Source organism: Haliotis cracherodii, unplaced genomic scaffold, assembly GCF_022045235.1.
Source record: "Haliotis cracherodii isolate W230 unplaced genomic scaffold, xgHalCrac1.p SCAF_13, whole genome shotgun sequence".
Classification (NCBI taxonomy): Eukaryota; Metazoa; Mollusca; class Gastropoda; order Lepetellida; family Haliotidae; genus Haliotis; species Haliotis cracherodii.
Window position 1 is genome coordinate 3,389,165 of NW_027266268.1, and position 24,696 is coordinate 3,413,860.

The following is a 24,696-nucleotide window of genomic DNA, read 5'->3' on the forward strand; positions in this document are numbered from 1 at the left end:
CAATGAGCAATCATATACAATCATGTACAACCATATACAATCATGTACAACCATACAAAACCATATACAAACATACACAACCATATACAATCATGTACAATCATGTAAATCATATACAACCATATACAATCATGTACAACCATACAAAACCGTTAATCCCTGCACATCGGAGGCGACGGCGTACGGTTTGTGAAGATATTCGTCGATGGCCAGGGATGCTTCTTCCAGTCACTGTTGCTTGCTGGAATGGATTTCGTATGTGTAGTTCGAATCCAGTTGTCTTGTCGATTATTGGTTACACGTGGCCTGCCACTCCGAGGATGGTCTCTGACTGCATTCGTCAGTTGCCAACGTTGCCATAAACACCAAACGATGTTTCTGTGGACGTTAAATTGACTTGCAACATCACGTTGACTCGATCCTGCTTCAAGCATACCAATGCCTCGCAGGCGCTCATTTTCAGACAGGACATTTCGTAATGTTGAATAATTGCGTAATTTTGTTGTTTTTCTGAGTGGTTGTCAGCACGATGCTAAGCAATGCATATGGAATCCCGTTAACGCACATGTTTTTATACCCACTCTTGGGTAGTGAAATGCATGGGGCTTGCATAAAAGTCATATTTTGCATGGAATGCATGCTTTTCTGTAGCAGTCGCGTTTTTGTGACTTGATTCCATACATGTACTACATTATTGAAAACCAAACTTAACTTGTTTGAAAAATACACTAAAATATTGGTGTCACAGGAACTTTTGTTGTTGAGTACCGGTATATATAATTGGAGGACAAAACTTCTTTCCCTGAAGTTCAGTTTTACTGGATAAACTGTCAGAGCATTCAAGGTAATATTCATTTTGACAATGCCAATCTCCCCACTGGTCATATAACAAGACGTGTTACTTACTGTGTACAGAACCAATATTTGTTTGATGCATATTATCTACAACTTACAACCAACAGCAAACATTGGACTCAACTATTGTCTCTTCACACTATCTCAGCTAACACCAAGGTGATCACTTTGATGCTTTTGTGATAAACACCCTGCAGGTTTTGGTTTCAGATCTAATTTAGTACGGTTAAATCTACAGATAACCCAGCTCTTCATTACATACACAATATGTTTATCTCCAAATCCAAGTCAGTGAAGACTTTACCGATGTTGCTGGGGCATGTTGGGTTGTCCAGTTCACACTTTCATCGTAAGATATAATTGTGGCTTGTCTAAAGAAAACAAAGGTCTCCATCTTGTCCAGTTCAGTGGTTTATTCAGGTCAAGTTATCCAACTGACAATACCAGAACAAAGGCACCCAACACAACCCTCGGTCATCCCTTAAACATATACACAGTACACTATACATGGGTCAATGATTCATCTGCACATCCTGAGACTTGACCCTGGGACGACAATACTCGATGCTTGTTACCTCATCATGCTGAACTCATCAATGTGACCATGTACTATGTATTACAAAAGTCGGTTTTGCAAATAGCTATGACGTTAACAACTTCCCCAACACGTCCTAGACATGTGTAGTTGCTCATACACAGTCACTGGTTATAATGCTTAAACATAGGAACAGGTTAAACATGGGTTACAACGTACTTGCACATAAAGTAGCTATTTAAAAAATTGTTTCCTGTATTAACATTATAATGAAACACATTTGTGTGTGTTTACAAAGTGACAATCTTACTGCTCTCTCACCAGGTACTTTACAAAAATGAGATATATGTCATATGTAGATATTGATACGACACATGGTTCTGAACTTTTTTTCAATGCTAGTATATATTTGGATAAGAAAACTTCTTTTCCTGATATGCAGTTTTACTGGATAAACTGTCAGAGCATTCAAGGCAATATTTATTTTGACAATGCTAATGTCCCCACTGGTCATATAACAAGATGCGTTCCTTACTGTGACTTCTGCGTCAATGCAGCCTTATTTCTTGCTAACATCTAGCAGGGTCTTTCCTCCATGTGGACATCAATAGGACGCACGTGTGAACACGAGGAACGACACAATACACTCACTCAACTGTCACCCACGAGACAAATTCAAACATGTTATCACATTAGAACAGAGTTGAACTAATCAGGGCAACATGTATTAATGTGATGTTTATGCGACATATGCTTTGTCAGTGAGATAATGGGCACATGACAACAAAACTGATGTTCATAACGTGCAAACAGCACACTTTCACTTGAAAGTGACGTAGACAGTGACCCACTACTTCCACATCCTGGGAAACCCCTTGTGTGAATAGTACAGATACAGTAATCGAGAGTGAGTGAATTTGATTTGACCCCACTTTGATCAGTATTTCAGTTACATCACAGCACGTCAGGTTATTGTATAAGAAAGCTCAAAATGATGCAGGTCTTAAGATTTTTCCAATACAGTGACGTGTATGGTGATACCAAGAATCATAATCTGGCAAATGTGCGAATTTCAACCCTCAATCACAGGATTCTGGCATGTCTAAGGGAAACAACTCAAAATAAGAGACATGGTAGATCAAGCTCCATGAATCACAAAGCCAAATCAAGAAGGATTCCATATTGGTGCAGGAATACACAATTAGAGCATCACAGCTATCAACTGTTGCCTGCTCCTCATCAAAAGTCTCATTATAGACATCAAACAGTTGCTTCATAGTCAGAATTTGTCCCTGGGTCTATAATATACAAGCCTGTCATCCAATCACAATTATGACATAATCACATGGTTACATATACTATCAATTGGTCTGCTTGAGATCCACATCTCCGCCCAATCAAAAATAGTGTTACAAAACTCTGGCTCTCACTGAGGTGACTGGAGAAAGCTTTGTCTCGAATACAGGCTTCCTCCCTACTGTCAGGGTACCTATTAAGTTATCTCCCCTTGGATAGCACTAAGCCCATATCTCCGTTGAGGCTAACAGGAACATGTACATTTGCTTTGTTAACAAACAATACCACAGTAATAGGGACACTGATTCTTAATTCCCACACCTACTCAACTACAAATAACACATGAAAAAAGAAATGCATAGGTGTTGATTGATGTTTAATCTGCTGCAAATTTTGCTATATGTCATACAAAAAAAATTTAAAATTCCAACCAGATTTTTGCATTTGAAATTGAATGTGCATATACATGTACATGTAGTAGATCTCAACAGATTGCCATCCAATCAAACATGGGACATCACCTAGCAGACATGTCATCCAGTCAAACCTGGGACATCACCTTGCAAACCTGGGAAATTACCTTGCAAACATGGGATGTCATCCAATCAAACATGGGACATCACCTTGCAAACATGGGATGTCATCCAATCAAACATGGGACATCACCTTGCAAACATGGGACATCACCTTGCAAACTTGGGACATCACCTTGCAAACTTGGGACATCACCTTGCAAACATAGGACATCTCCTTGCAAACATGGGATGCCATCTTGCAAACATGGGACATCACCTTGCAAACATGGGAAATTACCTTGCAAAGATGGGATTTCATCCAATCAAACATGGGACATCACCTTGCAAACATGGGACATCACCTTGCAAACATGGGATGTCATCTAGCTGACATGGGATCCAGTCAAACATGTTACGTCACAAAATTATCAAATATACTGGTATCAGATAATACTTATTCAGGATTTCATAGCACAACAAAAGCAGCTCAGTCTAAGGATAATATTCTATAAGAGAGGCATGATTGAGTTAATGTATACTGCTTCATGCGATGTTCCTTAGTGCAGTGCACCAGACACACATGGAGACGCCACATGACAGCACATTAGCATCTGAAGAGGGGGTGCACCTCCAACACCAACTGGCCCCATTGTAAACCATAGGATGAAAGTCAATGTAGGAATGATGTGAGACTGAGAAACAGTACCTCAAGGGGCTAGGGGGAAATCCTGTATTTGAGACACAGCCATGTTAATAAAAGCATGTGAAAGGCAATGTTATATAAAAATAAATTAATATGTAGATTTTAACTTCCCCGTTCCTAGGCAAAATCGTATAACTCTGTCGACTACAAATGCTAAAACAATGTCGGCCGATATGACACCAAGAACTGTGTTGCGAAACTGAAACAGAGAAAAGGAAGGGGGTAAGCAAACAGTGGAAGATATAAGACCGTCAAACACAGGGGTCAAGAAACGGTCATATGCGCCAGACATGTCCGATTGGGAATCTCAAATGTCTGATTTAAAATATTGCTTACCCGACATTTAAATTTTTCTGTCCGGACATTTTAAAAAAAACAAACAACGCTACCTTCGTGGTCCAAATAATTGATGAGCGTTATCGTATCCCTTCAACGACTTCAGTTGACAACAAACTTGGTCAATAAAAGTATGAAATTTGATATAAAACATCACTAGACATGATGATTTTACCATTTAAAATGTATTTCCTGCTCTCAAAGGCATTGTTTTATATGTAGAGATTAAGATTACCGTGTGTATTTTCTCTCTAACTAAGCCGGAAATAGCAATCAGCTGTGCACACGTTTCCCCCCAATCTACTGATGATTCAGTTAAAACGTACCCAATGAAAGAACTTCAAAGAATTTTGATGCAATCGTGGGAAAAAATTGTATATGAAATTATTATTTTATCAGGAATAATATATTCCAATATTGTTTTATTTTAGTTGCAGCTTCCACCATATATACTTAAAATCATGATAACCATAAGCGTAGCACTTTGGTACAGATGGCATGCAGGATATTTTTTTACGTATGTAACGATTTTGACCAGTCACCGTAGGGACTTCCCGCGCTACATGTATTTCGATTGCGAAAACGTTATATTGACATTTTATAGTCAAACTGCCTCAAATATGACTTTTAGCGAGTCATGGTACTGCATATATGATATGTGTATCCATTCTCTTGCAACTTGCGTTCAGTTCAAGGCGTCAATAGCGGTAATCTGACCGTGGTTGCTGTAAAAACGGTGAGTTGTGCGATCTACCGATCACTTCGCATACGATTTCGCCGAAATTATTGTATACATATAATATTAATCAAATATATTGCAAACTCTCGTCCAGATAAACAGTGAACAATTTTACTAGATATCATAATGATCGGATTAAATCACGTTCTTCAGTTCGGATTTGTTGACTGGTATTTTCGGTGTTACGTGATCGCGGTGATCAGCTGATAATGTTTTCTGAGATAGGGGAAAACATCGTGTCATTGGAAAACTTGAGTTTACTAAAAATTTTAGTAAATTTTGGGAGCCATGCTTTACCGCGCTATAACCATAGCGCGTAATAATGAGGGAACACTGTACGTAACAACTTGTAATGTGTGTGAAAAGTCGTACGAAAATGTCCGATGGGGATTTTAAATTTTCAGGACCCCTGGTCTAACACCTTCCTGACAATACCTCTTCTATTTGAGAACAAATGTTTTTTCCCTTTCAACCTTGCAAACTTAACTACCTTGCACATATATATAACTATCTTCAATTAGATTATTTAGATACAAAGAAATCAGGAATTGTAGGACAGAAGTACAACAGCACAATGAGCATGCTGCATTTTGGGTCGATGGCTTTCCTACCATAATTCATCACACCAGGCATAGACATGTTATCAGCTTTGTCTGGAGAGTAACTATCTGCTTGGTGCACCTCACAAGAGGGTTGTGAAGAAAACACACTGCTGGATCAGCAGTAAATGAGGTGAGAGTTTTAAAAAAGAATTGGTTCACCCATTTTGATAATTAGACACTGGAGGATGTTGTTCCAACCTCATGGATTCAAGGGGGTATTTGGACTTGTTGCTATAGTTACCTCATCTGGCAAGGCCACCAGTTGAAACTGGTCGGCAAGGTCAGGAAGCAGTCCACTTGCCAGTGCAAAGATGGCGCCACCCGAGAACATCAAACTGTACAGGAGGGGTTTATTGTCCTTTAAACTCTCCATAAATGGTTCTCCCTGTAACAGATATACCTTACAACATAAATCTTCATGTTATGTCTGTAATGATGGCTTTTGAGCTAGTTAACTATGATAACCACTCAGACATGTGTCATCTTCAGTGGTTACAGCAACCCTAACTGTTGAGATAAGTGAGGTGAAAAGGGGTTTAATGTTGCATTCAAGAATATTGCACTTATATAGTGATGTGCATGCACGTGTCAGTGTGTCCGCTTGTGCTAGTCCAGATTTATGATGGTTTTATAGTGCTGGCCCACTGAGATATCACGCCACAGTCTAACATGGATACCCCACTGAGGCACAGTGTACTGACTCCAAGCTGACCAGTCCTTGTTTTATCCCTTAAATGCAGTGCACCAGACAGGGTAACAACAAGTACCATCTTTTAACGACTTTTGGCATGACCTGCCGGGGATTGAAACACAGAGCTTCTGATACCTAGGCACACGCTCTATCTTCTAGACTATGGAGGCAGTCTTTACTGTGTTCAATATCGTAATCAAAGAACCACAAACAGAGAAACTCACCTCGACTGGATGATTGATACCAGAAATACATGCTCAAACATGCTCCAGTTGACATGACTCACCCTCCAGTTGACATGTCTCACCCTATAGTTGACATGACTCACCCCATAGTAGACATGACTCACCCCATAGTAGACATAACTCACTATCCAGTTGACATGACTCACCCTCCAGTTTACATGTCTCACCCTCCAGTTGACATGACTCACCCCATAGTAGACATGACTCACTATCCAGTTGACATGACTCACCCTCCAGTTGACATGTCTCACCCTATAGTTGACATGACTCACCCCATAGTAGACATGACTCACCCCATAGTAGACATAACTCACTATCCAGTTGACATGACTCACCCTCCAGTTTACATGTCTCACCCTCCAGTTGACATGACTCACCCCATAGTAGACATGACTCACTATCCAGTTGACATGACTCATCCTCCAGTTGACATGACTCACCGTCCAGTTAACATGTCTCACCCTATAGTTGACATGACTCACCCCATAGTTGACATGACTCACCCCATAGTAGACATGACTCACTATCCAGTTGACATGACTCACCCTCCAGTTGACATGTCTCATCCTCCAGTTGACATGACTCACCCTCCAGTTGACATGTCTCATCCTCCAGTTGACATGACTCACCCTCCAGTTGACATGTCTCACCCTCCAGTTGACATGTCTCATCCTCCAGTTGACATGACTCATCCTCCAGTTGACATGACTCACCCTCCAGTTGACATGTCTCACCCTCCAGTTGACATGACTCACCCTCCAGTTGACATGACTCACCCATAGTAGACATGACTCACTATCCAGTTGACATAACTCACCCTCCAGTTGACATGTCTCATCCTCCAGTTGACATGACTCACCCTCCAGTTGACATGTCTCATCCTCCAGTTGACATGACTCACCCTCCAGTTGACATGTCTCACCCTCCAGTTGACATGTCTCATCCTCCAGTTGACATGACTCATCCTCCAGTTGACATGACTCACCCTCCAGTTGACATGTCTCATCCTCCAGTTGACATGACTCATCCTCCAGTTGACATGACTCACCCTCCAGTTGACATGTCTCACCCTCCAGTTGACATGACTCACCCTCCAGTTGACATGACTCACCCATAGTAGACATGACTCACTATCCAGTTGACATAACTCACCCTCCAGTTGACATGTCTCATCCTCCAGTTGACATGACTCACCCTCCAGTTGACATGACTCACCCTCCAGTTGACATGTCTCACCCTCCAGTTGACATGACTCACCCTCCAGTTGACATGTCTCACCCTCCACTTGACATGACTCACCCTCCAGTTGACATGACTCACCCTCCAGTTGACATGACTCACCTTCCAGTTGACATGTCTCACCCTCCAGTTGACATGACTCACCCTCCAGTTGACATCTCATCCTCCAGTTGACATGACTCACCCTCCAGTTGACATGTCTCACCCTCCAGTTGACATGTCTCATCCTCCAGTTGACATGACTCATCCTCCAGTTGACATGACTCACCCTCCAGTTGACATGTTTCATCCTCCAGTTGACATGACTCATCCTCCAGTTGACATGTCTCATCCTCCAGTTGACATGACTCACCCTCCAGTAGACATGTCTCACCCTCCATTTGACATGACTCACCCTCCAGTTGACATGTCTCACCCTCCAGTTGATATGACTCACCCTCCAGTTGACATCTCATCCTCCAGTTGACATGACTCACCGTCCAGTTAACATGTCTCACCCTATAGTTGACGTGACTCACCCTACAGTTGACATGACTCACCCTATAGTTGACATGACTCACCCTATAGTTGACAGCAAATGTTGAGACTTGTAAAGCCATGGACATGATATATACAGTTGTGTTTAAGATGGTTGGCTTGAACTCTGCTTCTAAATCAGGAAACTCTTCTTTTCTGGATAAAAAAGCAAAAACTGTTATGTTTCTTACTCGTCTGACCGTGCTGACTGGATATACTGGTACTGACATTTAGATACTTTTGTGACGGTCAAAAGTTTTCTTCTTCTTGTCACATATAACTTACAAAGCACCACACACTCAGAACCAAGACACTCAGGGCCTCACACTAAGCACCACACACCAAGGGACACACACTAAGCATCACATACTCAGGGCCACTCACTAAGCATAACACACCCAGGGACACACACTAAGCACCACACACCCAGGGACACACACTAAGCACCACATACTCAGAGCCTCATACTATGCACCACACAATCAGGGACACACACTAAGCACCACACACTCAGGGCCACTCACTAAGCATAACACACCCAGGGACACACACTAAGCACCACACACCCAGGGACACACACTAAGCACCACACACCCAGGGACACACACTAAGCACCACACACTCAGCACCACACACCCAGGGACACACACTAAGCACCACACACCCAGGGACACACACTAAGCACCACACACTCAGAGCCTCATACTATGCACCACACACTCAGGGCCTCACACTTAGCACCACACACCCAGGGACACACACTAAGCACCACACACTCAGAACCACACACTAAGCACCACACACTCAGAGCCTCACACTTAGCACCACACACTCAGGGCCTCACACTTAGCACCACACACTCAGAACCACACATTAAGCACCACACACTCAGAGCCTCACACTTAGCACCACACACTCAGGGCCTCACACTTAGCACCACACACCCAGGGACACACACTAAGCACCACACACTCAGAACCACACACTAAGCACCACACACTCAGAGCCTCATACTATGCACCACACACTCAGGGCCTCACACTTAGCACCACACACCCAGGGACACACACTAAGCACCACACACTCAGAGCCTCATACTATGCACCACACACTCAGGGTCTCATACTATGCACCACACACTCAGGGTCTCAAACTCTGGGACACACACTCAGAGCCACACGCTCTGGGACACACACCCTGGGCTTCACACCCAGGGACACACACTCAGGGACACACACTAAGCACCACACACCCAGGGACACACACTAAGCACCACACACTCAGCACCACACACCCAGGGACACACACTAAGCACCACACACTCAGAACCACACACTAAGCACCACACACTCAGAGCCTCATACTATGCACCACACACTCAGGGCCTCACACTTAGCACCACACACCCAGGGACACACACTAAGCACCACACACTCAGAACCACACACTAAGCACCACACACTCAGAGCCTCACACTTAGCACCACACACTCAGGGCCTCACACTTAGCACCACACACTCAGAACCACACACTTAGCACCACACACTCAGAGCCTCACACTTAGCACCACACACTCAGGGCCTCACACTTAGCACCACACACCCAGGGACACACACTAAGCACCACACACTCAGAACCACACACTAAGCACCACACACTCAGAGCCTCATACTATGCACCACACACTCAGGGCCTCACACTTAGCACCACACACCCAGGGACACACACTAAGCACCACACACTCAGAGCCTCATACTATGCACCACACACTCAGGGTCTCAAACTCTGGGACACACACTCAGAGCCACACATTGAAGGACACACACTCTGGGACACACACTCAGGGCCTCACACTCGGGGCCTCACACTCAGGGACACACACTCAGGGCCTCACACTCAGGGACACACACTCAGAGCCACACGCTCTGGGACACACACCCTGGGCTTCACACCCAGGGACACACACTCAGGGACACACACTCAGGGCCTCACACTCAGGGACACACACTCAGGGACACACACTCAGGGACACACACTCAGGCCACACACTCAGGGACGCACACTCAGGGACACACACTCAGGGCCTCACACTCAGGGACACACACTCAGAGCCACACGCTCTGGGACACACACCCTGAGCTTCACACCCAGGGACACACACTCAGGGACACACACTCAGGGCCTCACACTCAGGGACACACACTCAGGGCCTCACACTCAGGGACACACACTCAGGGCCTCACACTCAGGGCCACACACTCAGGGCCACACGCTCTGGGCCACACACCCTGGGCTTCACACCCAGTGACACACACTCAGGGACACACACTCAGGGCCTCACACTCAGGGACACACACTCAGGGACACACACTCAGGGACGCACACTCAGGGACACACACTCAGGGCCTCACACTCAGGGACACACACTCAGAGCCACACGCTCTGGGACACACACCCTGGGCTTCACACCCAGTGACACACACTCAGGGACACACACTCAGGGCCTCACACTCAGGGACACACACTCAGGGACACACACTCAGGCCACACACTCAGGGACGCACACTCAGGGCCACACACTCAAGGACACACTCAGGGACATACACTCAGGGCCACACTCAGAGCCACACGCTCAGGGCCACACACTCATGGCCACACACTCTGGGACACACACTCAGGGACACACACTCAGGGACACACACTCAGGGCCTCACACTCAGGGACACACACTCAGGGCCTCACACTCAGGGACACACACTCAGGGACACACACTCAGGGACACACACTCAGGGCCTCACACTCAGGGACACACTCAGGGCCTCATACTCAGGGACACAGACTCAGGGACACACACTCAGGGCCTCACAGTCAAGGACACACGCTCAGGGACACACGCTCAGGGCCTCACACACAGGAACACACACTCAGGGATACACACTCAGGGATACACACTCAGGGACACACACTCTGGGACACACTCAGGGCCTCACAATCAGGGACACACACTCAGGGACACACACTCAGGGCCTCACACTCAGGGCCTCACACTCAGGGACACACACTCAGGGCCTCACACTCAGGGCCTCCACTCAGGGACACACACTCTCAGGGCCAACCATGCATCGCACGGTGGAGGATATTAACAGACATTGAGGGACTTACCTTGCTGCATCGTGTCGATGCGCCTCCCCGACTAAATAGACTAAACTACTAAAATGTACAGCAAACTGAGACAGCACTGTGAGTATTGTGTACAGGTTGAAGATGTTAGGCAGTGGACGCTCCTTCGACAGTGTCTTCAGTGGCTGAAACAAGATGAAAAAACATCAGACTGCTGACTGGAACATTGCACTCAGTTTCATTTTCAGGCACTTTTATATAAGCTGATTTATACAAAGGGCATTAGACAGAAAGATATTGACTAAACTAAGGCACTGAATGAGTAGCAGTACAACAGATATGGGTTGTAGGCAAGTGTAACGACTTGCTTAAAAACTTGTTACTGCAGAGAAAACAACTTCAATTCTTTTTCTTACTATTATTACTATTACTAGCTATTGCTGTAATTATCATCATGTTGTTGTTGGGATAATACAACATTGAGTGAGTGTTAATATGTGGATACGAAACTTTCCCTGGAATTACGAAACTGCCCTCTGTGCATTGGGAAGGACTTTACGGCAGCCATCTTGATTTGCTCTAGGCTGGCAGTTGAGTGACATGTTTGAGTGAAACAGGTGTATTGTGTTAGCTCATGAATACAAGGGTAAATTAAGAACCTGTGTCTGTCTATATTAACAGTGAGTGAGTTTTCTTACACGCTTATTTGAACAGTATCTCAGTTCAAGCAGGGTGTGTCAGCTTGATGTTGGTGGAAAGCACACAGTGTTGCAAGTCATTTGATATTCTGCCACAAAACTTAGCAAAAAAAAATTTTGGCTCAGAGTTTTAATTTGAAAAAAAATCTGGTTTTGCAGTTCTAGCTGGAAAAAAATTCTGGTCTCAATACAAAATCCCAGGCCACTCCCCAATATCAAATGGTTAGTCCCTCCTTAGGTGAAACCCATGTGCATGGGTATGGTGCTGGCCAACCTAGAAACATGATCAAGGTGATTATGGCAATCAACCCACGATCAAAGTTTCTAGCACCTGTAAAGATGAACTCAAATAGCGGCACCTTACAACATGGGCCGCCCGGGAGCCAGATGTGACACGCAGCTCTATGGTGTTACCTTGGACCGAGAGATGAACAGGAAGCAGCCGGCCAGCAGCAGGCCCTGCATGGTGGCCTGGCCGTCACTGAACTTGATGCCGTCCAGGTACAGCACGCTCTGGCTGTAAGCCAGGATCAGGGCATTCAGGGCCAGGATCTTAAACATCTGCAGGGTTGTCACAAGAGTACATCGCCCTTGTTTGATGATGTGACACACTGAAATAGGAGAAAATTGGCATGTTATACATTGATACATCTGGAGTTTACACAACAGAATATATACAGTGGTGCTTATCTTAACACTGCTTTGGTTAATGCTATACTGGTAGAAAGTCACTCACCACTAGCCACTGTGGATAGTTTGGATGTGAAAGGGGATGCTATGCTGGCATCTCCAAGTCTAACAATCTGTGATTTTTCCTCTTCTTCAAGTTCTTTCAACATGGCAGCAAGCTTTTTCTGTAACGACAAAAGGGCATATTAAACACCTGTAAATTGCCATGGGTGATGTCTGTTAAGGCGCTAGTCCCTTCAGAAAGAAGGAGTGTGATTGGCTCATGCCAATACATGCGATAGGGTGAAGCCTCGATGTTGCATATATATTATGCATTATGCATATTATTATCCTGACACGACACACTGAAATCTCCTTTTCCACTTCGATCATATCACACAGAACATAAAACATGCCTCTTCTAACCCCAGGGCCTGCCTTGCCCTTTGGTTACCAATCAGAGTTATCTGTCCTTGATCAGCCATCAGCACACAGCTTGACATCCAGATGGGCAACGGAAGGGCAGCCCTGAGACTTGTGTCAGGATAAGTATACTAATATGATTGATATCCAACTTCATGTAAATTAATTCTTATCCTGACACGACACAATGCAATGCTTGCGCTATTGTAACCAGTGCTGGAATAGTCTGGATTCAGCGCCCTCTGCATTAAACCTGTATCACTAGTCACATCATGCAGAGTTACGTTCCATGGTCGAGTACCTATGCAGTTTCTTATACATGACATCAGGAGCAGCACTTCAAGCTGTAGCGAAAAGCAACCAGCCCAACAATCCCTCAGAAGTATTTATTTAATATCTAGCCCACCAGTATGTAAAAGGATTCTGTTGTGTCATATTTATATTTAGTCCTTCAACTGAATAGAAATAGTCTGTAATATATATGCAAAATTATATACGCTAAACCATAAATCACAGCATTTAATCAATCAATGAATCATACAATTTTAGCCCCAAAACTAACATTTTGTGATGTTTTTCCAGCCATCAATCACAGTGAATGTACTAATGCCCTTGAACACCTTCTAACTGACGTAACATTGTACATGACATTTCTAAGGTAGCTACCTGTGCAGGAGCGAGGTTATCTCCCCTTGCAATGGCTCTCTGCTTGGCAGCCCGCCCTGACACCTTGCCCCCACCGCGCTGACTCATCATCTGCAGCTTGTCGTTTGGGGTCTCGCCATCTACACTACTGCTGCTGTTCTGAACACAAACACAGAAATCTGTTGGACTACAGCAATGCATGGCGTCATGTCAAGTATGAGGTACCTCATAAGAAAAACAGAGTTTGATTATCCAGCTCTTATATCTCTGTTCTATCCCGAGGAATACCCTGATACATGCATCAGTATCTACAGCTCTCTTATCACTATGAGCTTGAAATCTAGAGCCAATCACCATGGTCAAAATACCTCTTCAGAACGTGAGTATAGTAGGGATCTACTTTCAAAATCAGACATATTTCATTTGGACATTAAAACCAGACTCAATACAAAGGTTAGATCTGAAGATCCAAGTTAGAATAGGTCTTCAGCAACCCATGCTTGCCATAAAAGGCGACTATGCTTGTCGTAAGAGGCAACTATTGGGATCAGGTGGTCTGGCTCGCTGCATGGTTGATGCATGTCATCATATTCCAATTGTGTAGAAAGTTGCTCATAATTTGATTATTTACAGACCGCCGTCATATAGCTGGAACATTGCTGAGTGTGGTGTTAAACAACAAATAAACAAACAAACAAACAATACAAAGGTACGATGGCAAATGGATCCTGTGTATACATCAAAACAGACACCAGATATCATACGTTGGTTATACAAGGATGAAACTGTCGAGTAAAGAGCCACAGACAGAATTATTCCAGCTATAAAAGCAGATTGTAAATTTATCAGTATGGGCCAGGCAACCCAGTGATTGATATCATGAGTAATGTGTAATGCTATCAGGGTATGGTGGCACACAATGAGCCTTGTTACCCAGTCTGACAATTTGGTGTATTTGCAGCATGAAATTGCACTTGAGAATTTTCACAACTAGATTTCACATCAATTATCCAAATGTTGTAAAATGTGCAATTTAATAATAAGCTGTGGGCCTCTTGCTAGAATCATTAGGCATCTGTAATCATAACAAGAGTTACGAGTGACTGAGTAATCTGACTCAGCATTAGTAGTCCCTCACTGCCAACTTGTCTACATACCTCATCTCTTCTCCTCTTCTTGTCAGGCAGCCTCTCTGGAGCGTTGGCCAGTAGTGCAACACCTGAAACACAACACAACCTACACTGCAACACAAGCAGAAAGGGATCCCAGCAAGATGTACACATCAATTCGAACATTTGAAACCTTTGCTAGCAATGCTAATGCTTAAACTCTTTTGGTGAGACATAAATACCTAGTAACATCTTCAAACTTACAACAAATCCTTGTCTCACAGACTCATTACATAGTTCACCCTGGAGGCCTGTAGCAGCCTGAGGTCTATGTCACTGGTAATTCCTGCCGCAACACTGATGGTAACCAAGGACTTCAAATAATTAATCAGTGGTGATAGTTGGTATATAGTTACATTGTACACTTCACAAACATGTTAAGGATCATCAATGTTTTTTGGGATATGTTAATGAAAATGTGTGCTCAATCTTCACTTCAAACAATATCTCCAAAAATATTCATGATCCCCGACTTTTTTGATTCAGCATATTTTTAAGGGACAAATCTCCTCACCAACATGAGCGTGTTTGAGAGCCCCAACATCGTTCGTTCCATCTCCACACATGAGAATGGTGTAGCCCATGCCCTTCAGGGCTGTAACTATGAACTCCTGCAAGGCAGATAACACATGATACAGTGTCAATCACAACATGAAGCAATCACAACATGAGTCAATCACAACATGAAGCAATCAACCTATAATTACAGGATGTTTCAGACAATTGAAGTCTATAGGTTTACAGCGTATGGATGAGGTTGTTCATTGTTTACAGCATATGGATGAGGTTGTTCATTGTTTACAGCATATGGATGAGGTTGTTCATTGTTTACAGCATATGGATGAGGTTGTTTGTTGTTTACGGCATATGGATGAGGTTGTTTGTTGTTTACAGCATATGGATGAGGTTGTTTGTTGTTAACAAAGCAAAACCATTGCAGAATAAATGTTACTGTTTTTAGACAAAGATTTGTGTCAACTATGAAGAATTCCTAAGTCCTGTGAAGCCTTGTAGGATGTGATCAAACTGGTGAGATGTACCTACCTTTTGTTTTGGGGCTACCCTGGCAAAGACTTTAGTATTTGGCAGCACGATTCTCAGGAGCTTGTAGTGTTCTGTCTGCAGCCAAGTGAGGGCCTAGGAGAAGAGATCAGTGGTCAGAGCTGTGAGATGGTATATGATTGAATGAGTGAATGTTGCTTTCATCCACAATGTTCCAGGCACATGTCTGCATTATAGGCCAGGCAGGCCAGTTGTTAATCATCGACTCCATGACAACTAAGTTTGTTTGTTTAATGCCGTACTCAGCAATATTCCAGCTATATGATGGCAGTCAGTAAATAATCAAGTCTGGACCAGACAATCCAGTGACTGACATCATGAGCATCGATCTCCGCAATCGGGATATGATGACATGCATCAACTAAGTCAGCAAGGCAGACCACCTGATCCCAATAATTGCCTCAGCAAAGCAGTGTGATGTAATATCATTGCAGCGATATCTACAATGTAGATATCACTTGATTTCATGCAAGCGATATCTCCTCTGGGAGCCAGTTTTGGATGATAAAAATCAATCATTCATCATGTTCATAGTTAAAAATGAAGAAATGTTGACAACCCACCTTTCACTTGATCAGTTTGTAAATTAAATAGATCAATTGACATATAGCATGGTACGTAGGAACCTGCCATGTTTCCTAGTATATATTAAATCCAAGCTTCTGATGGGCTTATCCTTTTTGTTACAAAGAAAACTGTGCCACCTTGTCTACTCTCTTACCTCCCCAGGCCCGAGGAAACAGAGACTGGCAACATTCTACACAGGATAAATCATACCTCTCCCGTGAGACACAGGTCATATGCAGCTAGAAGCTCTTTCTTCATGTCCATTGGTATGGCTGGGATGACAACACGATCATCGATTGACTGCCAGTGCCAGCCTCGGGCTGCAGGAATTCAAGAGGCAAGTTGGTTAGCATGAACTGGGCGGCTTCCAGGAACTTGGTATTTCTCATGTGTTATCACATGCAGAGGAATTATCATACTGGAAGTAGCAATCCTGTACTAGGTGGATATAACAAACTGAGGGTTATCATGAACATGCTGGTTATTGCTATGATCATTGGTATTATCATAATAGGTGGTTATCATGAAGAGAGTGGCAACATGATGTTAAACATTATGTAGATATCAGCTTTGAGTGAATGTGCAATCACTTATCATTGTTTTGTCAAAGCCAAGTATCCTAGTCTGAACAAAAATTAAATCCACACTTGTCTCTGCAGTTAATTAATTACTTCAAACTGAAGTCTGTTGATTTGTAATTGTTGGCAGGCATGCAGAATGGAGTTGTGCACAGGGAGCACCAAGAACTGACAGGACAAATCGTTTCCATTGGAGATTCAAATTGCTTACTGAGGTCTTGCACGTCTTGCACGTCTTGCAGCAGATCCATGGCCCAGGGCCCGCTTATTGAGCGCTAAGACTATTGTAAGCCTATGTTAAAGTAAGGGAGTTAGATTATCTTAGCGCTAAGACTTGTAGAATTTTCCTATTCGGAATATTCTATAAGTAATACGTTACCACTGTTATACCGAGGCTGTTGTCTCCCACAACTGCTGCTATAGCGAAATCTACCACAGAGATCTCAATTACCTCATGCAGCACGTGCGTAGCCACCTAGCTGCCATGTGACACCCTTCACTCTTGTCTCCTGCGAGAGCAAGTGCTCGGGGGACGGACGGGCGGGCAGCAGCCCAGTGGTAACGTATTACTTATAGAATATTCCGAATAGGAAAATTCTACAAATTACATTAAGTAATACGTTACCACTGTTATACCAAGGCTGACTACCACAGTAGGCGGTGGGGAGCACCTACAACCCGAATCCTGACTGCTAGCGTTCCTTCCGACCAGCGGAAGTAAACACCAAGGCGGAAGCACTCGATGCGCATGCACCTAGCTAGGCGTTACCCTATAGGAATACCAAAGCACTGTCAAGCGCATACCGTAAGGCTCAATCGTCATTGCCAAAACGATTGGTGACTCCAAACGGCCCCACTGGATAGGTATTTCATCGCCGCAGCGGATGAGAACACTGTATCCGCGTGAGCTTAATCTTGGATCAGGTTAAACAGTCGAAAAGAGGGAAATTAATTTCCTTCAGACCGTATATCCCAGAGCAAGCCTACTTAAAGTATGCATTAGGCGCGTGACCTAATTCCAGTATTCATAAGCATGTATCACAAGGTTGGAATACACGACAGACAATTAAATGAATAATTGTCAAAATACAAATAAGGATAAAACACACAAAAAGCCGCCTCACCTGTGGTGTGAGTGCGCTGGTTTGCAGGACCCCCACTCCTGTACCCACGTCGTGGGAACATTGGAGACGACCCAGATTGACCACCGTGCAAGGACTGACGACTGCGGAGTTTGGAATTGCGCTGGACACACCCCCTAGATGACCGCTTGTGCCGCGATCAGCGGCCCAAGACGGTGCACCCCCTCCACGTCTTCATCAGAAACCTTTCTGAGGTAATGATTGGCAAAAACCGAGTCAGAACGCCAGTAACAACCTCGTAATATTCTGTGAACAGAGATATTCGAGTGTAGGGCAAATGTTGCCGCCAGCGCCCTGATCTCGTGCGGGTTTGACCCCGCTACCGGTAACCCCCGAGACCGGTACGCCAGATTGATGACAGAACGAAGCCACAACGCAATCGAGTTGCGAGTTATGTCAACCGTGCGATTAGGGTTACACGATATGAACAGACGGTCACGCCCTTGTCTACGTTCATTCGAAGCCTTAAGATAATACTTAAGGGCCCTAACCGGACACAGCGCTCTGTCCTCAGTATCAGCAGGATGTAAGATTTCTTTGAGGGATCTTACAGTGAATTCTCTCTCCGTTTGCCCGACTCTCTGATTCTTGGCGACGAAGCCCATGAGCAGGCCCAGGCGGACCGCTCCTTCGTCACCCCTATCGAATCGTACCTTGGCGACATCGAGTGCATGAATTTCGGATACACGTGCCGCCGTGGCAAAGGAGAGGAGAAATGCTGTTTTCCAAGTCACATGCCGGAACGAAGCACTATGCAAGGGTTCATACGGAGCTTCCGTAAGTGATTGCAACACTAGGGAAAGATCCCAGGCCGGTGCCCGAAGGCAGCCCTTCTTAAGATCGTGCTGTTTGAAACCCTTGATAATACCCCGTATCACCGGCTCTTTGGAGAGACTGGTACCCATAGCAACGTCCCGTACCGTAGCAACGGACGAAACATAGTTGGCAATGGAACCCCCGGAGAGTTTCCGGGTCTCTCGCAAGTGAGACATGAAACGAGCAATATCCTGCACAGATACCTTATCTGGCGAATGAATGTGATGTTTACAACACCACTTCGTGAAAATAACCCAACGTGCATTATACACCTTCTGGGTAGAATCACGATGCATACTAACGTATGCCCGAGACGCCCGGCGAGAAAAACCTTTACTCCTCAGACGCTCGGTGACAACATCCACGCGTGCAGATTGAACTGCCCTGCGTTTGGATGAAGCTGACGGGTGTGAGGGTGGATCAAGAGATCCGGTCTCACAGGCAGTGGGAGTGGCGACTGCGTGACCTGGGTCAGCAAGTCGGGGTACCACGATCTGTTCGGCCACATGGGCGCGATCAGTAACATTCGACAGCGAAGCCGGCTTAGAATGTGTGGTATCAACGCTGTCGGCGGGTAAGCATAAGCGTCCAAGCCCGTCCAGTCTAACGCGAGAGCATCGTGATCGATGGCCCTCGGGTCCGGGACTGGTGATACAAACAACGGGAGTTGATTGTTGAACCGTGTTGCGAACAGGTCGACCATCGGACGACCCAAACGTTCGCACAGCCACTGAAACACTACTGGGTTCAGCATCCACTCTGTGGGGCTCGGATCCTGAGGCCTCGATAGAGCATCGGCCAGTACGTTCCGCACACCTGGGATGTGACGGGCGCGTATCTGGCACGGGACACTGTCCACCAGAGCATAAAACTCGAACGTGAGATCGAGTAGCAAGTGACTGTGGGTTCCCCCCAGTTTGTTCACATAGGACACTACCGTCGTGCTGTCGGTCGCCAGCATGAGCCGGGCGTCGACGAGACGATGCTTCCAGTGATTGAATGCGTTGATCACTGCCTTGAACTCGAGACAATTGATGTGAAGACCTAGTTCGTCTACGCACCACAGCCCCGAGCTCACCTCCCCCTCTAGATGGGCGCCCCAGCCCACTAGAGAGGCGTCTGTATACAGGTTCAATGTGGCCCGGTAGGGCCGCATAGAGACTCCTGATAAGACATTGTAAGGGAGCGTCCACCACTCCAGATGCGGTCGGAGCCGATCCGGGAGGGCGACGGTCGCACTGTTCACCTCCGTTGCTAACAACTGGATTAAAAACCGTTGCAGCGGGCGGAGTTGGAGACGACCCCGTTCGGTGCAGTCCTGGGCTGATACAAGTAGCCCTAACAGCTGTTCCCAAAAGTGAACAGTCTGTTGCACCGCTAAGACTTTGGCAATCATCGCCTGAATTTTGTGCCACCGGTCTGGGGGGACAAATAGGCGATGGGACACCGTGTTGAACCGACCTCCGATGAACTGCAAGTTCTGAGAAGGGGTTAACTCGCTCTTGGGGAGATTGACAATCCACCCCAATTGCACCAAGAGCCGACGTGCGAAAACGAGATGGCGTGACAGGGTGTCCGTCATTCGATTTGCTACTAGCGAGTCGTCCAGGTACGCGAAGTACCGGACACCCCTCCGGTGGAGGAACCCGACTATGGGGGTGGTTAACCGGGTGAACAGCCAGGGAGCGGATGAAAGACCGAATGGGAGTACAACCCACTCGTAGTGCCTGCCTTGAAAGACAAACCTGAGATACTTGTGATGATCCGAGTGAATCGGAACATGCAGATAAGCATCCTTCAGGTCGATCGAAGCTAGCCAGTCGGCCGGCATGATCAGTGCTTTCAGGTCCGTCAAGCTCAACATTCTGAACTTGGGCGGCTTGCGCAGGTAGAACTCGTTGAACGATTTCAAGTTGTGAATCATTCTGAGTTCGGCACTGTCCTTCTTGGGAACGAGAAATATCCTGGAGTAAAACCCCGGTGTTATTTCTGGTAGAGCTAACTCCCGAACTGCCCTCTTCTCCACCAACCTGCCGATGGCATCGGCGAGGAAGGGAAGATCGGTTTCCGAATAGAAACCTGCCGACGGGGCAACGGTGAGCGGCGGATTCGCTTTGAGATCGAGCCGATAGCCGTACCGAATCGTGTTGACCACCCACGGGTCGTTGAACACTTGTTCCCAATTCTCCCAATAAGTCTGGAGTCTGGCTCCAACTGGGGACAGAGAGGGGGGCCGGACGGGCTGCGGCAGGCGCAACTGTCCAGGGCCAAGTGACTCGGGTTCGCCTACGGGCCAACCGAAGTTGGCGCTGTCGGCATACGAACCCCTCCAATGAGAGTCACCTGGAGGGGCCCTTGCCGTCCTTAGACGACTTGGGCTTCCCCCAGTTCCCCTTCTTCCCGCGAAAGGGCTGCTGAGAACCCTTACCGGAGCCTCAGAGTGGGGCTTCTTCCCGGAGGAAGAAGGACCCGACCCCTTAGGCCTGCCGGACGCAGCATCCTGGGGCGCGCTCCGCTTCGGAGCGGCACCCAGGCGCCTATGCAAGGACCCCACAAGATCCAGTGTGTGCCGAGAGGCATCGGCAGACACAGCGGCCTGTTGTTCCTTCAGAACCCCAGGGATCTTGTTATTAAACAGGGTCCGAGCAGACCAAGGCTGCGAAAGGAGCACCTCCTGATTGGCAGCGTCCAACCCTGAAGCAGCCAGATACGACTGGCGCCGAAGAAAATGGCACGTGCCGGAAACAAAGGCCGAAGCCCCGGCAACGTACTCCAGGGAAGCATTCAAACCGAGCAAGCAGTTGTAAATGCGCTGGTCTCGGTCCGTAGGAGAACCTTCGACCAGACTGGCCGCTGCAGCCAGGTATGTGTCTCCGTGAGACAATGCCAGCATGGAGTGTCGAGCGAGGGTGTCCAGCTGTTGCAAGGTTCCTTGTGGTACCGTGGCAACCGGTGGGGCACGGACCCCCAAACGCTCCACATGGGCTTCCGCAGAAGGACCAGCCTCGGGAAAGGCAAGGTCATGTACTGGGAAAGACCCTTTTCTCCACGACGGGGGAGGTAACGGGAGACCCCGACCGGAGGCAGCCGTGAAGGCCTTCTCCAAAGAAGGCTTAATCCCGCGCAGCAAGGTTGATGCCGGGAAAGCCTTGTCGGACGTCTCGTCGTATACCTCGGAGGAACCCACGGAACCGTGGATTCCCCGCGGTATCGGCAGGGGCTTTGGCATGTCCTCGAAGAGGTCATACACCATGGCCACGCGGTCCTTAACCGATAGCGGAAGCAACGGTTCTGGGGAAGGACCGGTAACCACGGCAGCCGCCGCCGTACCGGTGGACCCCGCGTCCGAACCCGCGGCCACCGAAGAGGCCGGGGACGGAACAGCCAGCGGCCTATCTTGCGATAAGGCCGCCAGCTTGGAGTCCACAAGTTTCGACAACAATGCGGCGACGGAATCCCCAGACAGCCCGAGGGCCGCAAGGGGATCCGCCGCAGCCGAGGAGGTGGTACCCGCACGGGGACCCCGACCGGACGAACCGGCCACCACAGGGGTGGAGACGGACTGTACGTACAGCCGGTACCGCTCAAACTCCGCAGGCCCCAGACCTTCGCACAGGGTGCACCGGGTGTCCCCGCAAGGAACCCTGCACCGCGGGCAACGATCGTGGGGATCCCGGGACGACAAAAACTTTCTGCACACCCCACAACTCCGAGGAGCAGGGGTAGAGGGGGTGGATACTGGGGACATATCCATGTCAGACATTGATTGTTTGCTATAAACAAAGAACAAAACATGGTTACAACGCACGCACCACAATGATTCACAAACGAGCATTTTCACAAGAAAATAAACGAGCAATGTGAACATATAACATACACATATAACTTTTATTAAAGAAATAAGTTATGTTAACCCCCAAAACATACAAGAACAGGGGAAACGTAAAACACAACGTGCATACGCGAACCCCGCAAGTATATAGAAAAAAGGGCGGGAAAAATTTTCCGTTTGGCGGGAAAATTATAACCAAGCGTAGCTACCGCAACGCCCTATAAAAGCACAGTTTATTAGAGAATAAACTATAATAAATATCACCAAATCTTCAGGAACGCTTCAGCAGGAGAAAACACGTCTTGCTTAGCAGACGAAAGAGACAAGAGTGAAGGGTGTCACATGGCAGCTAGGTGGCTACGCACGTGCTGCATGAGGTAATTGAGATCTCTGTGGTAGATTTCGCTATAGCAGCAGTTGTGGGAGACAACAGCCTCGGTATAACAGTGGTAACGTATTACTTAATGTAATTATTGTAAGCCAATGTTAAAGTAAGGGAGTTAGATTATCTTAGCGCTAAGACTATTGTAAGCCTATGTTAAAGTAAGGGAGTTAGATTATCTTAGCGCTAAGACTATTGTAAGCCTATGTTAAAGTAAGGGAGTTAGATTATCTTAGCGCTAAGACTATTGTAAGCCTATGTTAAAGTAAGGGAGTTAACTTATCTTAGCGCTAAGACCGCTTTGTGAAAGTGGGCCCTGGATCTGCTGCAATATGTGAACACTTGACCACAAAACCAACCCAGCCTTAAGTGGAAATGTAACTATATCACGCTACTGACATGTGGACAATCACACCCAGTGTACTCCTTGTACCCACCTTTATCATTTGGCCCTTGCAGGATGACTGTCTCTCGCCGGGTGATTCTCAGCTCCTTGGCAACATGGCAGGCTGTCAGTGGGTTGTCTCCAGTAATCATGGCAACCTGAAGAACAACAACTACTTTCAGATCAAATTCACATCTTCATCTGATATAACATGCAGATAATCTCAAGAATCATCACATGTAACAGTGCGGACCAGACCCTACATGCTCCTACTTGTTGTCGTCATTATTGACTGTGAAATCTCAAATAACCATGAAAACACCAATCCTTAGATTTCTGAAAGGCAGATCTGGTTAATGATCAATATCCCACACCATTAGTGAGTTAATGAGTTTGGAATATTATGTTATATTATAGTGCATCATCTTGACGTAAGAGGAAAACCAGAAATGACATAGGTCTTTACCACTCTAGTCAAACCCCAAACGTGTATGGTGCCGACACACCAAGGAACATAACCGGGCTGAACCTGGGCCTCCAACCCACAATAGCCACGTGGGTAAAGTGCAATACACCACACAATCACAGTCAGCCATCTTCCCATGGCAAGGGATTTAACTGACTGCAAAAGTTCAGTTTCCACCCTTGCTGAACTAGGCTGGAATTTCTGGGCTCAATCGTAGCACCACAAGTGGCTATTAAGAATTATGTCCATTCTATGTCCCTCCCCTTGACCAATCAGATTCCACCTCTCATATTGCTTGCATTTGGTTCAAACAAAATGGCAGCACCCGGTGAAGGCGATTTGATCGATAATCAAGATCTTTATTGTAATAAAACGGGTCTTACATCGCAAAGTATATCAAATCACATGAGAACCTTGATTAACAACGTGAAAAGATTTGGAATATATAAGTTCACGCTAAATTGACGGTA

The 24,696-nt window shown here is 46.1% G+C and overlaps 2 protein-coding genes across 2 annotated transcripts in view; one reads left to right on the forward strand and one right to left on the reverse strand.

Annotated features, from left to right (window-relative positions):
* The window catches only part of LOC139459513 (coiled-coil-helix-coiled-coil-helix domain-containing protein 5-like), a 433,260-nt gene that overhangs the window by 384,648 nt on the left and 23,916 nt on the right, over positions 1-24,696 (forward strand). The gene's annotated exons all lie outside the window — the stretch shown is intronic.
* The window catches only part of LOC139459511 (endoplasmic reticulum transmembrane helix translocase-like), a 39,183-nt gene continuing 15,750 nt past the window's right edge, over positions 1,264-24,696 (reverse strand). The window contains exons 15-26 of the mRNA XM_071241012.1: positions 23,813-23,918; positions 16,836-16,945; positions 16,041-16,133; positions 15,511-15,607; positions 14,985-15,046; positions 13,849-13,986; positions 12,827-12,944; positions 12,505-12,701; positions 11,435-11,577; positions 8,317-8,428; positions 5,823-5,966; positions 1,264-4,103 (exon numbers count right to left, since the gene is read on the reverse strand). Coding sequence (XP_071097113.1) covers positions 3,993-4,103; positions 5,823-5,966; positions 8,317-8,428; positions 11,435-11,577; positions 12,505-12,701; positions 12,827-12,944; positions 13,849-13,986; positions 14,985-15,046; positions 15,511-15,607; positions 16,041-16,133; positions 16,836-16,945; positions 23,813-23,918 — 1,431 coding nt within the window. The 3' untranslated portion in view covers positions 1,264-3,992. The remainder of the gene's footprint in view (positions 4,104-5,822; positions 5,967-8,316; positions 8,429-11,434; positions 11,578-12,504; positions 12,702-12,826; positions 12,945-13,848; positions 13,987-14,984; positions 15,047-15,510; positions 15,608-16,040; positions 16,134-16,835; positions 16,946-23,812; positions 23,919-24,696) is intronic.